Source organism: Sardina pilchardus, chromosome 21, assembly GCF_963854185.1.
Source record: "Sardina pilchardus chromosome 21, fSarPil1.1, whole genome shotgun sequence".
In the NCBI taxonomy this organism is placed as follows: domain Eukaryota; kingdom Metazoa; phylum Chordata; class Actinopteri; order Clupeiformes; family Clupeidae; genus Sardina; species Sardina pilchardus.
In genome coordinates, this window is record NC_085014.1 from 26,984,238 (window position 1) to 27,005,294 (window position 21,057).

Genomic DNA, 21,057 nt, shown 5'->3' on the forward strand with positions numbered 1-21,057 from the left:
TAGTGGCTACAAATGCGGAAAGACACTTGATACGCTAGGCGGAAGTAAGACCATTTATGGGGCGGCAAGAGGCATGCCCGTTTGTTTTGTTGACGTCTCACCCACGCAAGTTCCCTGCACGGAGAGTCAAGGAAACTCCCACTTCGTGTGTATTTTCTCTCCTCTTTTCTTAACACCCTGACCAATGAGCTTGAAGGTTAGGTGAACTCCCAGATAATTAGTTTAAGCTTATCTGACTGACTTGTGCTGTAATGCGTGTTGAGATGCCGTAGAGGCTTTTGATGGTAGCCAAGGCTATAGTAGCCTAGGCCTATGGCTATTGGAGTGTGCTATGTTTTTTGTGTGTAAGAACCGTAAGAACAAGTCATAGGCCGCTATAGCATAGGCCTATTAGCCTATGACCATATCACATTGAACAATTTTTGAAGGTAGCTTATGTCTCAAGCTGATGATACACAAGGCAACTTTTGAGTAATGCTGCTGAGCCATGTTTGAGTGTTCTGACACAATCCCATTGATATTGGGGCCACATGTAGCCTAGGCCAAAGCCATCGATATATCAAAGTTGCGACACTTCCATTGACTCCATAGACAGTAAAAGATTGACTCCCGTGTACAAACAATGGCGGCACATCCGGTATGTCATGGTCGTTGAAAGGAACTATTCTCATTGAGAATGAATGAATATCTCAGGTGTTATAATAAGACTTTTCTACATGGTCGTGTGCATAATAATGCATTTTCATTGAGTAATATATGTATGTGGAAATGCAGTTTATAGTAATTTTCATTGAGTATTTACCGTAAATATTAATGCTCGCTGCTGTCAATCCCGTAGTAAACCAGGGACCAAGGGAACTACTGAGGCTACCCACTAACCATGTGACCGCTCTAATCTGGCTTTAACATGGAAGTCAACGGCTGTCGCAACTTTGATATATCGATGGCTTTGGCCTAGGCCTAGCCTGACTCTCGCCAGACCCTTGTAGTTCCGCCATGCTCCACCAGAGGCGTTTCGCTGAGCTCCACACAAGGGTCTGGACTCGAGGGCAATCCAAACGCCTTCCAGGGAGCAAAAAATGATCAACCAATCAGGAGTGCCGAAGCGAGTGTTTGATTCAAACAACAATGGCGGCAGGCAGGCAGCGAGGAGTCTTGTGCTGACATTGATTCTGCTATTTCAACCGTTTTGTCGAATCTATCGAGTATTCATTCTTTAAAAGATTAACAGAGAATGGTTTTGAAGACATTTATTGGTGGCAATGATGTTTTTACTCTTCTTCCGACCGGGTTTGGCAAGAGCTTGAAGAAGCCTAGCACGTCATTCAAGATAACAGGCAAGTGGTTTATCAAATCACATGCAAGGATGTTTTACAAGGACCCGCCTTCATCTCCTATCGAGAAGTCCCAGATCCTTGTGTGAAGCAGACAGCGAACTACAGGATCTGGCGAGAGTCAGGTTAGCCTAGGCCTACCACTAATAGGCAAATTATCATGATGATCCAATCAGAACATAGATATGTGGTTGCCCAGCAGCATTGCTCAGAAAGTTGCCCCACCCTCATAGGTTGTGGTTATGAAATCAAACCAAACCAAATCAAAGTGAGGCGTAGACTGGTTACATTTCATAACTCTCAAGGTGATCGAGTTATGAGCTAGCCCTTCTGTTGTGTTAGGGTCAAAATTGACCCATTTTCAAGTTTAACATGTGTAAAAAGTACACTTTCCTTTTTTGTCCTGGAATGAGGCTTCATCTAATCCTCAGACACACCTATCTAAATGCAGCAAAATCAATTTTCACAATTCACAATTCACTGAGAGATGTCTACAGAATCGGGAAATCTGAAATCAGCTTGTCTCACATCTGCAACTGCTGTTAGCAGTGCAAAGACATGACAAAAAGGGGGGGGCATTTGCATTTCCCCGGCGTTGGTCAGAATTAAACATGCACTTAGTGACAGGCAGCTTTCAACAACGGCAACACAAATGAACACACACACACACACACACACACACACACACACACACACACACACAGTGTCAGCATCATGAGTATGGGCCATTTGAAAGAAACTGACATTTGAATAACCAAAAACGCAAGATTGTGGGGGATGTCATTTGAGGGGGAGATGTCCTCCCAATACTGATCAAATATGCTCAAAATGTCCCCCAATACCAAGATATAAATTAGTTATTCCACAGTATCACTCACTGTTGTCCAAAACCATCACAAATTGGAAAATATGCTAAAGCTATATATCCATGGAGTCAACATATTGGGTGTGGGGGGCAGAGGCAGACGGAGTACAATTCCACTTAGTGAAAGTAAAGATACATCATGTCAAATATTACTCCAATACAAGTGAACATTTTTAAGTCAGATTTTTAGGCTACTTAAGTCGAAGTATAAGTACTTATTTTAAAATGTAAGTGTTTTTCCTTTTCAATATTGAAATGTAGGCTATTGTTTATTTGGTCATATAGTGTGTATTGGTCAGTCACTTGAAGACACCTTTAGCTCCTTATCCAAAAACATAGGCTACATATTTTCATAACTTTGCAACTGTTCAAATGGATGTAATAATATAATTTAAATCATTATTCATTCTCTGTTCACAAATCTAAAACATTTCACTGCCGAATACAAAACCAGATATGAACAAATTATTTATCATTTAATAATCTAGGATATCTACTGTGCACAAACATTATTATTAGGCTGTAGTACAACTGGGTCTTCATTGTCACATCCCCATTTTTTTTCCATATAGTGTTCATGAGCTGAGCAGAAGAGAGGCAAGTTATGACGTTATTCAGATTGAGATTATTCTATCGCTAAACGGAAAGGGTGGTGTCAAGTTGTGAGAGTCCTCATTCTGCTAAATCAATTGCAACAATTCTAATGACTGTATCAATTTTGGCAAGCTTGCCTAGAAGAAATCATGAGATGGATCTCAGCTTAGGTATAGCAAACAGGGTCGTGCCAACGACTCACGGCCTGGTGGGTGCATTAGTTCCAAATTAGTATCTCAGTCCTTCAGTCAAAAAGAGAACTCGCACACCAATGTTGCCGATGCAAAGTTGAATCCAACCAGTGAGGAGTGTAGAAAACGTTTTCGGTCCCATTTAGACCATCATCAGCGCAAGCTTCTGCACTGATGATGGTCTGAATGGGAATGAAAACGTTTTCCGTTCCAGTTGCACTGATGATGGTCTGAATGGGACCGAACACGTTTTGCACTAAGGTTGCACTTTACACGCCTCACTGGTTGGATTAAACTTTGCATCAGCAACATTGATCTCTTTTTGTTCTCTTTTCTCTTTTTGACTGAAGGACATGGATCTCAGCTTCACATCATAAAATCAAATTGAGAGTGATAGCTGTGATATGTCGCCTGCAATAAAATGGGAAGAAGTTATAATTTTGTTGTGCCTTTCAGGTGATTGTCTATTTCACTCCAATTTTGCATTGCATGGAGGATAACCTGGTTAGCATGCCAGACCACTTCTCAAATCTCATTTTTCGTCTGATTCTCCCAGGCTACACTATTTGCTCACCTGCCTTGACTCACATGTGAACTTTAGGCACATCTCATCCTTAATCCAGGGTTTATTATGACGTCGGTCCACTCTTTGCAGCTATAACAGCTTCAACTCTTCTGAAGAGGCTTTCCACAAGGTTTAGGAGTGTGTTTATTGGATTTTTTGACCATTCTCTCAGAGGCGCATTTGTGAGGTCACACACTGATGTTAGACGAGGCGACTGGCTCTCAGGATCTTCTCTTATTCATCCCAAAGGTACTGTTTGGTTGAGGTTAGGACTCTACAGGCCAGTCAAGTTCATCCACACCAAACTCTGTTATCCATGCCTTTATGGACCTTGCTTTGTGCACTGCACAGTCATGTTGGAACAGGATGTGGCCATCCCCAAACTTCCCACAAAGTTGGAAGCATGGAATTGTCCAAAATCTCTGGTTAATGCTGAAGCATTTCAGAGTTCCTTTCACTGGAACTAAGGGACCAAGCCCAGCTCGAGGGTGGCCCCTTTCCTGTTCCGACATGACTGTGCATCAGTGCACAAAGCAAGGTCCATAAAGACATGGATGAATTAAAGTGGATTTTGAGAGCCAGTCGCCTCGTTCAACATCAGTGTGTGACCTCACAAATGCGCTTCTGAAAATGGCAAAAAAAATCCCATAAACACACTCCTAAACCTTGTGGAAAGCCTTCCCAGGAGAGTTGAAGCTGTTATAGCTGTAAAGGGTCTACGGGTCCTCATAAACCCTATGGGTTAAGGATGCGATGTGACCGAAGTTCATATGTGAGTCAAGGCAGGTGAGCGAATACTTTCGGCAATAGTGTATAGAGGATGTTCCGATAAAGAATATGTTGTCACCATCATCATAGCGAAGTTCAAATTGAACTATTGAAAAATGAACTTCAAGATGGTCTATCGCATTATTGCATTTAAAGAATCAAATGTGGTTACTTTATGTTAGTACTTTATGCTCATCCCCATGTCTCCGTATGATTACGCCTTGTGCCAAATGATTAAATAACTGAAAGAGAAAGTGAGTGCTGAGGTGAGATGATCTCAGTTCAGTGAGAAACCTGTATTCAGAAAATTGCCAAGAAAACGCTGGCTTGCTGTTGCTGCTGTCATCCTCTCTTGAGCTTACTTTATGTGAAAGTCGTAGTGTGCTATAAGAAAATACAAAATTACAATAATTGCAAATGACTGCACACGCTATTGCACAAACGTGACTAGGAGAGTGTTCAAGGGGGTCACTCATACAACACTCACAAACTGGCATGAGGGGATTGTGCGTAAATAAATTGAGCAGACAGATTAGTAATCGATTATTTGCCGCATGTCACGCAACATGAATTGATGGGCTTTTTACAGTCCTGCAGCTTCCACAGGTGATATTTATTTTGATGTCAGAGTAATTAACTTGTTGTTACCGGGATGTACATTTATTTCAGGCAAAAAATACTTCAGAAATTATATCTTTAATTCAGCAGGCCTATAGAGAGGAAGGAACCATGACTATTTTCTCTGGTATCTTGTGATGATATTGAAATATTTTAAATGAGTATTTTAATGAATTCAATTGTGCATTGATTTTGGAGAAGAATGTATCTTTTGTTTTACTCATTCTCAAGCTATAGGACAAAAGCACCAGGGATACTTTCAAAAACGGAGAGCTCTGGAGAAGCTGCAGGAGTAGGGGACGCTTGAAGGGGACTGAACACAATGACGGGAAGAAAACACAAAGTAGCCCCTCAGTGTGATGACCCTGTTCACCTCTCAAATGACCTGAATGTGTTCTATTCTAGTTTTTATAAAAACACACTGATGAATGTGACTCCTCCAGCGAGTCAACCCCCACTAAGCTCCTAGGCAATCTGTGTAGGCAACCTCAAAATAATTGCAACAGAAATTGTTTTTGTTGTGTTCAGATTCATTCAAACTTCCCACATCACACACCAGAAGTCCATGAAAATCCAAGTGGTGGAACATTGTCAAAATTGGAATGTGCTTGTAGGTCAATGGCCAAAAACTGTACCTTTCATATGTGGACCTTTCATAAAGGCATCAAACTGGACTTGCTTGGGAGCACTGAATATTTCAGATGTAAAACCATTATCAAAAAGCCCTGATGGTTGATGTGGCAACCATTAAATGTTCGAACTGTATTAAGCCTATATTTTGTATCCTGAACCAGAACAAGACGTACTCCCAGGGGTGGGCAGTATTTATGATAACACGTATCTCAAATATATATTTCAAATACAAAATAGTATTTTGTAATCTGCGATTGATTGGGTTGAAGAAGATTGCTTTGTATTTTGTATCAAAATACTAGGTTTTGTGAAAAACATATTGCCAAATATGTTTGGTAAAACCAATAGGTGATGTGATGACGTCATGAAAGTACAAAACAATGAGTGTGTCTGACAGATGCTGGTTTAGTAATTTGCCCAGATTTGTTGCCATCAGAATACTGAGATTCAGGAAGATGATCCAGTGCAAGTTGCTTACACACATTGCACCCCCCTCTCAGTCACACCGACCTAACTGAGCCCTAATCATCAGTTTTTTGAGAACTTCAGTAATCAGTTTCTTGAGAATTTTAACCATAAGTTTCTTGAATCAGCAGAATGTCTGGAAACCGTTAAGTGGTTCCCTGCAACATTGCTCAAAAATTTGCCTCATGTAGCATCCATATCTCCCATTGACGTCAACATGTCGCTGGCTCAAGAGATAGTTCCCTTGTTCAAACAGTCCACTATTGTTTCTGTGCCGAAGAACAAGAGTCCATCTTGTTTAAATGATTAACGCCCTGTGGTGCTGACGTACAGTGAAGTGTTTTGAGAGGCTGGTGAAAAATATGATCATCCCTCCCTAGCTCCTTTGACCCCCTCCAGTTTGCCTACAGAGCCAACAGGTCCAGAGAACCTCCTACACACTCTATCTCACCTGGAGGAGGGGAAGGGCAACTATAGAATGCTGTTCACTGACTTTTCAGCTTTCAATACCATACCCCTCACCTTAATCACAAAGATGAAGGCTCTGGGACTGAACTCCTCGCTTTGTCACTGGGTATTTGACTTTCTCACTAAACTTTCACAAGTGGTTATGTGGGTGGTCTGACATCGGACACATTAACCATCAGCACAGTCATCGAGCCGTGGATCTGCCCAAGGTTTCTTCCTGGACAAGGGAGTTTTTCCTTGCCCCTGTTGCTCCTGGGTGTCCCTTGGTGTCACGTCTGCTGGGTCCAATCACAAATTGATTGGTTGAATGACTATCCAAGTGTACGGAGTCATTTGAACTATGCCCATTGATCACCCCTCTTTGTGCAGTAGAAATAAAGCAAAGACTCCCAAGAATAATGTTCAATCTTAAAAGATTGAGCTGGTGATAGCCAGACTGTTGACTCTCTGGCTAAGTGGATGTGAATGACACATATACCATTGGCTTCATTAGACCTACAATGTGCAGATGTTACAGGCTCAATCTGCTAATAATTCTCTCTGTCACTGCACACGCGCCATCTCTGCTTGTGCTGCTGAGGGGACCACTTCGCTATGGTTATGATGTCCGAATGCATATGATAGACTCACTCCACTAATGACTTAAAGGCAAAACCATACTTTGCTAAAGGTTCTCTTTGAATTATGTGGCCAGTACCAGTCAAGTGAACTTGACTGAAAGAAAATGTACGGTCAGTAGCCTAACCTCGGTTCTCTGAAGGAGAGCAGGTTAACCCTTTCTGCCCCATTGACTCCTGAATCTGGTTTGAGATCTTGAAATCTTTTGTTTAATGTACAACATTCTACTTACATTTTTTTGTAAAAACAACTATCATTTTAACATTTCCACCAACTGGATTATCATGGATTTATGGAGTTTACAATTGAGATATATAAATGTGAAAATAAATTCTGTTGTAATTAGTTTTGGGGAGACCTTTTGCCTGGACTAGAGGAGGAGTCCCAAAAGAATGCACCACCACTCTACTGCCTTTCTTTACCCAGTTTTTCCAGATGTTCCAGCATCAGTTTTGTCCCCATAGGTCTGGAAATGGCAATGCCTAAAACAACACTGCATAATCGCATCACAAACATCTAATGATGATGTGTGGAGGATGCCGTTCTGGATGAAGTATATTATGGTCATCTAGACCACAGGTTCTCAACCTTTTTGGAGCTAAGGCACACCAAAGGTCAACCAAAAAGTCAAGGCACTAACTTATGGTCACTTACTGAATGTCACAAACATTATTATAGGCTAGAGGTTCTCAACCTTTTTGGGGCTACTGCACACCAAAGGTCAAACCGAAACACCAAGTCACCAACTTGGTTACACTGTGAATGTCACAAACATTATTATAGGTTACAGTCGGGTCTTCATTGCCCATATTTTTTCCATACAAGTGTTCCATGGCAAGTTATGACGTTATTCAGATTGAAATTATTCTATTGCTAAACAACGGAAAGGTGGTGTCAAATTGTGAGAGTCTTCATTCTGCTAATCTGCGATTGCAACATATTCTAATGACTGTAGCCTATCAATTACGGCAAGCTTGCTTAGAAGTTATGAGATGGATCTCAGATTCACATCATAAAATCAAATATGGCTATGAGTCCTGTGAAATGTTGTCAAGCAATGAAATGGAAAGAAGTTGTCTTTTTGTTGTGCCTGTCATATAGCCTGGTTAACACAGACCATTTCTCAAATCTGAATGTATACATCGTCTGGGTTCTCCCAGGCTAGAGGGTGTTCTGACAATGATTGTTGTTACAGCCAATTCAGCGAAGTTCAAATTGAACTATGACATTATTCCCAAATTCACGGAAAGGATGGTGTCAAGTTGTGAGAGCCCTCATTCTGCTAAATAGCAAATACAACATATTTTAATGATTAGCGATTACGGCAAGCTTGCCAGATGTCATGAGATGGATCTCAGCTTTTTGCCTGATGAAGACCCAGTAGGGTCGAAACATTGCACTTTTTTCAATATTAAACCGGGATTTATCAGTGTTGCGGACTTTTTCTTCCATAGTTACTCTCCATTTGTCCTGCACCTGCAAGGTGGGATGTGCACACTGCTACTCTTCTTGATGGATCTCAGCTTCACATCATAAAATAAAATTGAAAGCTATAGAGTCTTGTGAAATATTGCCTGCAAACAACAAAATAGGAAGAAGATATGATTTTTCATTTGAATACTGACAGTGAAAAATCAAGGCTTATGTTCCCAATGCCACAATACTGTACACTTTTCCGATTGTTGTAAAATTGTATTGCAGTTTTCATTTTACTGAATTCATATTTGTTGAGTCAATCTTCTACACTGTCTGATTAAGATTCTGATTCAGTTTGACCTCCCTGAACACAGGGTTGTGTGAAGACAAAGATCTGAGGAAGAAACCAATTCTGCACTGAAAGTGCCCAAGAGCATGCAGCCTCCATCATTCTCAAATAGAAAAGTTTGGAACAGACAACAGTCTTAGATCTGCCGTTCAGCCAAACTTGGTAATCCAGGACGAAGGGCCTCAGTAAGACAGTAACCAGGACCCATGGTCACTGAATGAGATCTTATAGCATAAAATATTGTTATATAAAAATACTGCTAAAGATTTTTGGTGAAACCAATAGGCCTACTTTTGCGACACACAAACATGAAAAAAAAAAAAAAAGAAAAAAACATAAAAACACATCAACCAAAGTGTGAATATACATATTGGCATGACTGATTCCCCCCTAAATCTGTTTTAATGCAGTGCCATCTGAGGTCACAATCATACAATATTGTTTTTCAGGCATATCCCAAGATTTCTGGATTATCGGAACATTTTAATTATATGTGCTATAGATGGGATGATATAAAGATGAAATCTCCAAATATTTTGCATCTTTCACCAAGGAGCATTAGTCTTAGCCTGTTGTGATACTGATGAATACCTCTGCATCTTTACTAAAGACTACCACTCTGAGATGTTCTTTTACGCAATGCAGTTAACGTTTGCGAAATATTCCTCTTGGTTTTTCTTAGAATTACACAGCTTTTACAGCCTGTTGCTCCGTTCCAACTTTTTTGAGGCAATGTTGTGGCATGATGTACAGTATTCTTGTTGCATTCTTCATAACATATCAGTATTTTTCAACTTCAACTTTATGTTGTCTGCTTTTTGCAACTAAAGTATGAGAGTGATGTGTGATTCACAGATTAGTGCATTGATTTATTTACATTTTATACAGCCATCCTACATTTCTGAAGATGGGGTCATACTGTTGGCTAATTTTCCTTAACATACTATATCTCAACTGAATTGAGTTGAGTTAATGGAATGTCATCAGTACCGGTAGGCCCATTCCATCACAAGTGATGCTTTGCCTTCACAGCACCTGCCAAATCACAGAGCTGTATAATCAAAGTGCAGTCACATCATGAGTTAAGGTAATTATTATAGACATTTTGCGAGCAATAATGCCTCATAACCAGTATCGTGCTCTGATTTGATGATCATGACAATTTGCTTCCTAATTAAAGTTCTCAAAACAGCATCCATCAGTGGGAATGAGCCCAAACAATAGCAGGAACAGCTTTTCTTCAATCTTATCAACATGAATTTAGCTGTTGTCAAAAAATAGTCCACCGACCTCAGCAACCCAAATCACCTGACAGCCTGAGATTTGCTTTAACTTTAAAGTGCATGGGAGCTGAACTTCATCATTCTCAGACAGCTGGAATCTGGGTCACTCCACTTGCCTTGCATTACTGACTTACAGAAGTGCCTTTTTTCCTTTTAAAAAATAAATGATGAAGGCTACCTGAAGACTAAAATCAAAATGAAATAAAAAGTGATTGTTAATGATTCCAGTAATCCGGGGTGTACATCAAAATGTGTAATCCCTTCATCAGTACACTGACTCTGTTGATTTAACCATTTAATGTCCCCCTCAAAGTATACCATAACCTTGAAAACAGATCTATTTCTGTAGTGAAAACCATGGGCTCAATCAAGTTACTTTAGTTGATCTCAGTAATCACTGATACATTAAAAGCCTCTACTTTGTGCATTAAGTTAATTAAGTAACAAATATTTAATCATTGAAATCAAGACAAAACATAATACCACTAGCCTATTAAAAACCTTTAATCGTGAATAACTGCATCTTAGTGACATGTTTTCCAACATAATTCTCAAGCTAAAAGTAAAAATACAAAAAGATCACAGACTTGATCATGTATTGGCCAGGTTTGAATCAGACATTCTAATTGAGGTAGCATTAACAATCTGTCTAGAAATTCATCCAAGGAATAACAGCAATGTAATACTTTTGTTATGATTCCTGTTATTATTTTCATGGGTTATAATATATGTGCATTTCACCATCAGGAGAAAAAGAAAGCACATGAAATCAAACACATTACGTCTAATGCATTTGTGTCCAATAACTGCACATTGTATCTGTGCAACATGCGCAATGAATTCTTTGGAGAGTCGGGACTTTAATAAATTAATGACTTCAGTAGTGTCCTCAGACTTGGGAATGTATTTACATATTTACAAATGAAGAAGTAGGAAGTAGGGTCTGTAGTGGAGTGGGGTGCTGTTGAAACACAGCTTTGTGCATCACTGTGACTCGAGGCTGGACGGTGTTTCTTCATGTCCCCACATCAACATGGCTGATTAAAACTAAAGAAAGGGGTACACATGATTTATCATTTGTTATCCATGTGCCATCTTGGGTCATCCAGTCATCATATCCATAATAGAATATAGGAGCATATAACAAGAAAATAGCTTGTTCAATTCAATTAGAGCTGCAATCAATGATCTGAAATATTAAACTTTGGGGACAGTCTTAAGTTAGAAGTTGATATGTAGGGCTTGTTTTACTGTATAGATCACCACATGTAACAATATTTCATTATGAGGCTATGAATACAAAGTCATAAAAGTAAATAATTTCAATTTCAACTAAATACACTCCTCCATCATCACTGGTAGCCTTTACTTAAGTTTGCACCAAAGAAATGAATGTGCACATTCTGCTGAAAAAGAAAGGCATCCTAATGTTCACACACACAAATGAATGAATACATTTACTGTATATTCATGAATGTAACCTATACATCTATTACATAAGATGTTTAGTTCATAATCTCTTTACATGGCTATTTAGGACATTGATGAAAACAATGGTAGTGGTTGATTTAAAATGCTCATACTTCATCGCAAAAGAACAACATTAACCCTGACAGATCTACCTAAAAGCCAGAAGAGCCAGTTACTCAGACATTTGACAAGACATGCTACTGCATCATATCAACCACTACCATCCCACAGCATTCCTTAATCAGAAGGGAAAGACTGACAGAGATGCGGAGAGAATGCCAATGCAAAGCAGGGAGTGATTAGAAAGTGTTCATGGAATGTTTGATGAATTCATGAATTTCAAGAATGACTCATGCAAAAGGCCTAGGCATTATGACAAAGTGCTATTAATCAAGTGAAAGGCAAAAAGTAACTTACTTTATTTCACACCTATAATGGAGAAAATATATAAATAATATGTGACAAAATGTATCATCATTAATATTTTTTATAAACTAAAATATAACAATGACATCTACAATATATACATTTAAAGAGACCTCAGAACATTCAAAGCACATAATATACTTTTCAAATCACATTTTATTTACAAAATAGTTCCTCAAAGTCTCTCTCTCTCTCTCTCTCACACACACACACACACACACACACACACACACAGACACACTCACAGAGAGAGATTGCTTACGCAGACACCCACAATAATGCTTTGGATAATTGGACAGAAAGTAAAATGAGACCAAAAACCGTAGAACTGATACCTTGAGGCTGAGGTTTTACAAATGTATATTCTTAATCTGTAAAAATAAATGTTATTCTGATTTTAGGATACAATAGTAATTTGCCCACACCCAACCCTATTGGCGTACTTTTCCAGGAATGTAGTTTCGGTCAATGCTCTCATCTTGCAGAAACATATGAAGGCAGCGTTCATTCTGGGCCAAGGGGTGACCAGCAATTCTATGAGAGTAGGTAATTTTACAGTTACATATCACACCATAAAAATCATACCAGCAAATAAATGATCTCTTCAATTTAGCCATGGCGTACCTATTAATGAACTGCTCCAGGCCAACTCTCCGCTCCTCAATGAAGGCATCTTCAAAGATGCCTTCATCTCCCCTGAAGGGCAATTGCCTTTTGAGGGCTTTGCCAGGTAAAGGGGGCACAACGATCTTAAAAAAGGACAACAATAACAACCACTCAGGTCAGATTTCAGTACAAAAAAAAAAAACGCTGGGCACACGTAGTAAGATACAATCTGACAAGCTACATTTCAATCAGGAGTCAGGACATCCAGCCTAATAACTCTCTGACATGTGTATTAAAGACAATCAATAACTTTCCACAAAATAAATTAAACATTTTCAATATCTGGCCGTTCAGCAGCATGGCACAGACTAAACGTAAACAAAATTCCATTAAAGAAGACTGAAAGCTCTTCAAAACAGATAAACAACTTCTCACCTTGCTATCTCTCTCAAGCTCATTCTTCAACCACTCAAAGTCACTGTATCGCCTCCGGACGCAAGTGTCCTTCGTTTTGAAGATGGGCAGGTTTGTCTGCAAAAAAAAAAATCCTGCTGTGACATCAAAACTTACTTTTCAGGAACTGCCCCCCCTTCCCCCTCCAATGATAAACGGTGATATCGTTCCTTTCCTGAAAGGAAAAACTGACATTCTGAAGTGACACCGAGTCTTGTCACATCTGCTACTGACAGTCACTTGTTCTACACATAACAAAGTAAGATCATGGTTAACATCCTTGCATTAGCTAGGCTTCATAGCTGAGGTTAAGTTAGGCTAGTAAGCAGAGATCAATTAGGAATGAGAAAGTGTCGTCACAGCCGTGAGCTGAGCTCCTCCAAACGGAGCTCCTCCCCTGGTTGGAAGGGTGGTCCTGATACCGGGCGGCAAAGAATTGTTTAAGGTCGTGTGTTGTTAACCCGGTAGGTTCTAATTCCGCACAACTTGACAATGATTGGAAATCACTGCTGTGTGAAGAACTGCCCCCGTACCTCTTCTTTGTTTTCCCACTTAAGAACTTAGCTAGATAAGAATGCCCTGCACCATTCGTACACTAAACGCGATCATACGGTAGAGTTTTGTTTACAAGTGGCAACCGTTGCTAAGAGGAAAAGTCATGCCTTCAGGCACTCCCGGTTATCTTAACTTTGAAACGCTTTTCTTTCTTGGAATTTGCCGTTTTTACTAGATAATACTACCATTTCCATGGACTTTAGATATTTAAGAAATGAAACGTGTTCTACTCTGACGTCGACGTGCGCCGAATGCTGGCAGGAACCCTTCGGTCTATGCGAGTTTTCAGAGGACTGAGCTACCGAAAACAATAGCAGCAAGCTAAAATTAGCAATAAATGTTTGGCTCATATATTGTGAGTACACATAATAAAGGCTGATATTTCAAACGAGCTGTCTAAAACTGGTAAATGTGTTTATTTATGACTATAAGAGGCCCGACTTTACACTGTAACGTTTTTAAGACAGGTGCAGGGTTGTCTTAAAGTTGCGAGGAAAATTAAGCCTTAAGATCTTTGTTTTCAAGAATACCATTTGTTCTTAAGTGTTTTCTTAGGAAACATTTTAAGAAGAAAGCATAAGAACTTTATTCATGAATATCAAATCTTCTTAAATTTGCTCTTAAGACAAAAGATAAGAAGAAAGCACCACTTAGGAAGTATTTTTGTCTTAAGAAGGCTTCGTGAATCCGGCCCCTCGAGGCTTGTAGATCCTGCACCCAACCACAGCAGAAAGTCTCATAACTTTCTAACGATGGTGGCTTTTGAACTCTTGCATAGTGTAGTAACTTTGGATGCTGGAGAGCTTCTCCAAATATCGCTGCTTTGCGCTTGGTATAAGCTTGTCCTTGTACGGTCCTTGTAGACAAGAATCTAGACTACAGTTTTGATGAGTCTCTAAACGCGACTCTTCGGAAGGCGTTGCCCCTGGCAACCAATGATACACCCTTCCAAGATGGAGGATAGGCTCAGCCCCCTCCCAAATTGTCACGTGCTCGCTCATTCCTAATAGCCTGACTGACCGGTAAGGTTAAACATCAGTTCATCATTCAGCTGTTTAACACAAAGCATGCTAATAAATACGTCCATCGAAGACCATACCCAATTTTTAGTACAACGCTGGCATGCGTAATCAGAAATCTGATTTAAAGCATCAGAGCTGCTGCCCAGTAGCCTACCTGTTGTAGATTCTAGACCGTAAGATAGCTTGCTTCCTGGCATGCTAAAGAAAATCTTGGCTACCAGTTGTGTTGGTAGCCAACGCTTAGTTTAACACTTTGCTATACAATTGTTTTATGTTTTAGAATGGCTTAAGCGTCCTCAAATGAGGCCTCAATTCCGAGAAAGGGTTATTTAGTAGTCCTCTTATTTTGTTATAGAAGGCTAAATTTGACGTGGATGTCGCAAAGTAAGCGAGGATGGCCGGCCTTTTACAATCCAGGTTGTGTCCAAGGAACGTTACAAGGCAGGCCAACCAAAAATCATCGACCTCGATTTTTCCAGACTCACCCGCATTCGTACTTCATAAGTGGTGAAACGGTTCCGGCCTACTCCAACAGTCTGCGGATCATAGACATCAATTTCAAGAAAGTTGCTAGGGGGTCCATACGCATCGGTAAGATCTTGGGGTTTGCTATTTAAACGGCGCGTGTCAGCAACAGTGGGTTCAGACATTTTCGAAATGCCTATCCACGAGAGCAAGGAAAAAAGATCTGACGTTCTTCTGAAATCTCCCCTTGTATCCAATGGAAGTCGAGCAACAGCGCCCCCTCACAGTTAATTATGTGGACATACTTACACTACTGTAGTTGCTTTCCTAAAACAAAACATCACATTTTATTTATTATAGTTTATATAAGTAAATATAAGTTATAGGCTAATGCCCACGTGTGACACTGGGCCATGCATGCACACTTGTAAAAATATCATAATAGTCCACATTTTTCAAGTCACCTTTAATCTAGTCCTGACAAACGTCTCAAATTAATTTAAACCTATATGTCTATTTGACATTTAGGACAAACATACTGCTTGTGCCATAGAACGTAGACTTTGTGAAATAATTATTTGGGAAACAAATGCAAATTCTTACAAAGATGCATTTTCATAATCAGCATCTGACATAGGCTATGTCTGACAGAAGTGAGCTCTTGATTTGTGGAATGGTTTGATGTTTGATGTGCAGAGGGATGTCATGCAGAGATGGTTCTTCTAAAGCAACCCTGGTTGAACAGCAGTGCTAATCAAAAACAATGTGAGACTATAGCTCATCCAGTCACTTCAGTTTGAATCAGTTCAGCCTACTCTTCCTTCTTGTACTGGACAGATAGGCTGGGCTTCTGGACAGATTATGGACAAAATGTGTTGTGTCATTAATCATATCCTGTTGCAGAACATGACCTGCACCTGAAACAGCACTTTCTAGGCAGTAGGCTCCGCTTTAACCCTCTCTGGCAGTAGGCCTCACTCCAGAATGCCTCAATATTCTTGAGATTCCATTGTGCCCTTTCAAGGCACCCCTAAACGGAAAGCGGCCTCAAAACATAACTGGACCTCCTCCAGGTTTCTCGTAAGGTATGGTGTTCCTTTAATTAAAAACTGTTTTGTACAATTCAATAGTTCACAAAAGAGTAGATCCACCGCGCTTCTGCAGCATTACATGTGGTGCATCAGACGAGAGAAGGGGCTGTGTACTAAAAGTAAAAACTCGGAGCAGCACAGATAGTACAGGTACAGGTACTATAGTACAGGTACTATAAACTGGATTTTAATTAAGGTGCACAAAGAGACTAACGTTTCGATGCTTCATGCATCTTCCTTCAAGTTATGTATTTGTCACATTCATACAAAGTGCAATCTCTTATCAAATAACCCAACATAGGATTCCAATAGCAACAATCCTTTGGGATATAGGATTGTCCAAAAAATCTGATTGAAATATACACTCTCAGAAATGGAAGTACCAGTGTGTACCTAAAACGGTACAAATGCTTGTCGCTGGGGCAGTACCCTTTTGAAGTACAATAATGTACCCCTAATGCAGGTACCGTTTGGTACCCTAGCCATTTGTACCCATCAAGGTACACTTGTGTACCTGCAATGACCGAAATGTACCTGTGTATATCATTACAGCATAGCAGCCTTAAAAGGTACTAATCTGTACTTTAAGGGTACAACCCCAGTGAAAATTTAAGGTGGTATAATTGAAATGTATTCACACAACCAATAGTAAATTAAAATGTTTATTCTGAGAGAAAAATCACTTTGTGATATTACACACAATACTCCACATGAATACAGGTACATAAAAGTTAACACATTCATATCAAAACATCAAAGTATCTTACATTAATCAATATGCATATTAACGTAAAACATGTTGTAACTCTTTATGTAAGTGTAAATATAAAACAGTTTGATCTCCAATATTTTGCTTCCACATTGTGTTTATATGCAGAGGGAAAAAAATGATTAACTTGCACCATAGGTGATCAACATTAATAACCTTGATCTATATTATACCAATATTTGAGTTAACCACTTCACACAAAAAAACCTTGCATGCTTTTAAGCTCATGTTAATACTAACATATGAGATGAAAATGTAGTATCTGCTTACCGTCACCATTACAAATGCATTAAAATGTTACAAGAGAAAAGCTCCCAGCACTATCGCATCTTGTGCTTGTCACTTAAGGTTTTTACAAAACTAACATTGTCCTTGCAGTAACTTTGCAGTTGCTATAATCTTAGAATTCTCATGTTTGGATTCACAGTGCATACACTAATTGAGTAAAAGATACGCGTCTTGAAGTGTGATACAATGAGTCACAATGACATCATTGAGTAGTATCTCAGAAAACAATGTGAAAGCCTAAGCAAATATTAGCAAGCCTATAAACATATACAATATAAACACACTCCAATCCTTCCATTTGGGTAGAATGAGGCGTGCCATTAAAAAGCCAAGAGTCTCAAAAGGCACTAAAGTTCAATATCAAAAACTGGCAGAAATCCAACAAATTCTTCAGGAGGACTTCGACTGGAACCTTACTTGATCTACAGGACGTTGACATATTTTCAAGCAGTGGTATCACCAATGACAGCAGGGGTTGTACGTCTGTTGGAAGCAAAATGTAAACACAAACCTCAGAATTAGATATTTTCAACCACACAAATAAATAGCCTCAGACAGATTGTGTAAAATACACATGTATGCAACTACAGTATGTCAATCCACTCACCTGGCATAGATCATTGCTAAGTCATTGCAAGTTCCGTGGACTGTCTGACTCTCCCAAAACTTCTCCATACATCCTTTTCACCTTATATTCATAAAGCTGCCCGCTCCGCTATGCGTTTGAGAGAGAAATGGCATATGCAATACATTAATATAAATGAACAAAAATGACACAATGAAACAGCACAAGATGACCCTAAGCAATAATTTCTCCTGGACAAACTAAACAATCTAAAAATTGTCTGTATTATTTTCATTTCTATGTGTATTTAACATCAATAAGAAAAATACTATCAATACACTAAGAAAAACGACCAAGTTGTGTTACTTACGTAGCCATTCCTTCAGTAAAAGCAGAGCCATAGTTTTCTCTATCACTCTGAGTAGAGGTACTTCCACACGCCAACATTCTGCCTTGGTGGTTATCTGTGTGAGAGGGATTAACGTTAGCAGCTAGCAGAACGTTTCATAAGGTTCATATGATTCATAAGGTTAGGTTACTAGCGAGTGCTAATGTTAGCCTTTAAGCCAATTTGACTCAACAGTATTCACTAACTTCACATTAAAATGGGAAACAGTGATAAAACACACACAAAATACCTTTCCTTAACATCTATCATGATAGTCATGCATTACCGAAGGCGTTTGAACACCGTTTAAAAATATTCATAGCTAACATAGGCTACGTTGCTAGCGAATGCTAATGTCAGCCTTATATGCCAACAATTTGACTCAGTTAACAGTATTCAATATTTACAAACCCGAATTTCGATAAATTGCAACTATACCTTACCTCATGCATTACTGAAGGCGTTTGAACACCGTTTCAAAATATCTGAATATAGCTAACATGACATGGGCTACGTAGCTAGCGAATGCTAATATGTTAGCCTTTAAGCGAACAATTTGATTCCGTTAACAGTATTCAACATTTACAAACTGAATTTCGATAAATTGCAACTACATCTTACCTCTGAATAGCGTTGCCTCCTGTTCCATAAAGATGATGCCAGCACCACAGCACGTTTCCCCACACCAAGCTCCTCTGCTGAAAACTGCTCCTCCATTACTTGGAGTGAGACGAAAAAATAACGGTTGCTCCCGAATCTCCTCCCCTATCAACTTCTGAGTGACAGTCCATGGGCTTTTTGTACCCATAGGTACAATATGGTCCCTTGGTGAAAAGGTACATTATTTATGTACCCGAAATGGTACCTATTAGTACCAATACAAGGTACAGGGTCAAAATTGTACTTGAAAGAACGAAAATGTACCCCAACAGTACCCCTATTTTTGAGAGTGTAGGACTTTTTGATAAGAGATATGAAGTGAAATGCTTAGTCTTCTGACTCAAATGACTGTACAGTGTGTAAGCTACAGTACAGTCTGTTAATATATGAACAAAGGAAATAAACAGAAAATAAATAGACTGACAAATGATGCATGAATGTCAAATGGCCTTATATGCTTATGTGATGCAAGCTGATGTGCATGACTAACTGAAGAGGTTTTGTCATCATGTGCAACATGTGCTCCAGGTACAGCCCTCTTGTCTTGCCAAAAAACTTGTTTTATGTCGTCCGTACCATCCACATTATATTTTCTGGATTTTCTCTATACTGTGTTGTCCTTCTTCCTTGAACTGCAACTGAAAAAGAGATGGATTGGTGCAAATAGGCTACTGATGTACTCCAACCTGGAATTCATCTTAAATCTCTTTGGCCCTTTGTTTACTGTTCACAGTATCTTTGGAGTAATATTATTACATTTATCACAATATAGGCTATTGCACAATTGCAGTAAAGCAATTTGCGACTCACCGGGTCGGGAGAGAAAAAGTTGCAATACTCCATAGAATGCTGCAGCTCCAAAATGCAGGTGATTCTCATATTTCAAGTTTACCAACAGAGGGACTTTGAAGCTGTTATATAGGCTACAAGTAAAAAAAAAACAAAAAAAAATCTGGCAGTTGACAAGGGTCATCGACGTGTGGATTGAAGTGCTTAGGGAACATTTTGCAGGGTCAGAGTGTAAGAGTAAAGGAGAACTCCCATGATGTTGCTATGGCTGTACCAGCAGGGAATGACAGAGACCTGAATCACACACAAAGATGATCTTCACAGCCCTCCAACCTGACAATAAATTGTACAAATCAGCGACAATGAAAGTAGCAGTCTATCTTCCCTGGGTCTTTTTTTTGTATAATATGATACTCAATGAAGGAGGTCTTGATTGTATGAAGTACACCTCCTTAAGTCACCCCAAACAAAGGTTAATCTGAAATAGTCAGAAGAGAAATATAACCTTGAAGGCAACAATTAATTGCACTCTTCTGAGTATCATATTCTTTCAAAGTTGTAAAATATAGGCGACAACATAGACTCATGAATGCACGCGCACGCACACACACACAGAGAAACAAGATGCAGGCTACTCGAGGACGGCAAACCGCATTCAAAGATCCTCGCGCACTGCCCATTTAAAGACAAAAGCCTATCAACTGTAGGCTATATGAAGGTTTACTTTGTATGTTAATCGCATAATTGTGATGAACGTAGCTATCCTCTCTTTCTCGCATTGGAATGAGTATTGCATCATGCGACGTGTCCTTCACCTCCCACCCTCCAACAAATTCTTCAAGTTGAGCCGTGAAAGGGAGACATGGGAGGTGTAGTTTATATTCAGATGTTATCGCCTACTATCATGTAGCCTATCACTATGATGTTGTAAAATAATTCAGAGTAAATCATACGACCTTGCTGATATGGCAAATTAGGCATATTTCCTCTCTAGTCAATTTGTAGGATTTATAACACAAATAGAAGTTAGCCGAGTTTAAAGGCAAGCATCATAGCTTCATTTTGAAACCTAAATGCACCAGCCTATCCACTTTTTAGCATAGGCTAATGTTAGGTCTATAAAACATATTTCTGCATTAGCGTACGTTTTTTATCTATCATCTAAAAAATAATAGGTTAGGCCTACCTTAAGATAGACATTTTATTATTAGGCCAATGTAGACCAATAGCTTGCAAAACCTGGGGATTTGTCCTCTTAATTATACACGGGGATAGGAATAGGATTTTTGAAGGAAAACGATGAAAGAGCATTATGGATAGTCTGATTAACTTGGCTTCTTCTT

The 21,057-nt window shown here is 39.3% G+C and overlaps 1 protein-coding gene and 1 long non-coding RNA gene across 5 annotated transcripts; both read right to left on the reverse strand.

The window, feature by feature from the left end:
• Positions 1-10,653: 10,653 nt before the first annotated feature.
• On the reverse strand, positions 10,654-15,413 carry LOC134068837 (sorting nexin-12-like). 3 transcript variants are annotated; one of them, XM_062524620.1, is made up of 5 exons: positions 15,185-15,413; positions 13,105-13,200; positions 12,688-12,812; positions 12,507-12,597; positions 10,654-11,214 (listed from the first exon to the last, which is right to left on the reverse strand). In XM_062524620.1, exons 1-5 carry the CDS (start codon positions 15,347-15,349, stop codon positions 11,209-11,211), a joined length of 483 nt encoding a protein of 160 aa, XP_062380604.1. In that variant the 5' UTR covers positions 15,350-15,413; the 3' UTR covers positions 10,654-11,208. The 3 variants fall into 3 exon arrangements, with proteins under 3 accessions (XP_062380604.1, XP_062380605.1, XP_062380603.1); XM_062524621.1 differs by lacking the exon at positions 10,654-11,214 and adding an exon at positions 12,055-12,066; XM_062524619.1 differs by lacking the exon at positions 10,654-11,214 and having other exon boundaries at positions 12,081-12,597.
• A 1,491-nt stretch (positions 15,414-16,904) lies between these two features.
• On the reverse strand, positions 16,905-20,973 carry LOC134068838 (uncharacterized). 2 transcript variants are annotated; one of them, XR_009936723.1, is made up of 6 exons: positions 20,901-20,973; positions 19,736-19,848; positions 18,887-19,563; positions 18,248-18,341; positions 17,920-18,027; positions 16,905-17,795 (listed from the first exon to the last, which is right to left on the reverse strand). It is a non-coding gene; the product is annotated as an uncharacterized LOC134068838 (long non-coding RNA). The 2 variants fall into 2 exon arrangements; XR_009936722.1 differs by lacking the exon at positions 20,901-20,973 and having other exon boundaries at positions 19,736-20,228.
• Positions 20,974-21,057: the final 84 nt, after the last annotated feature.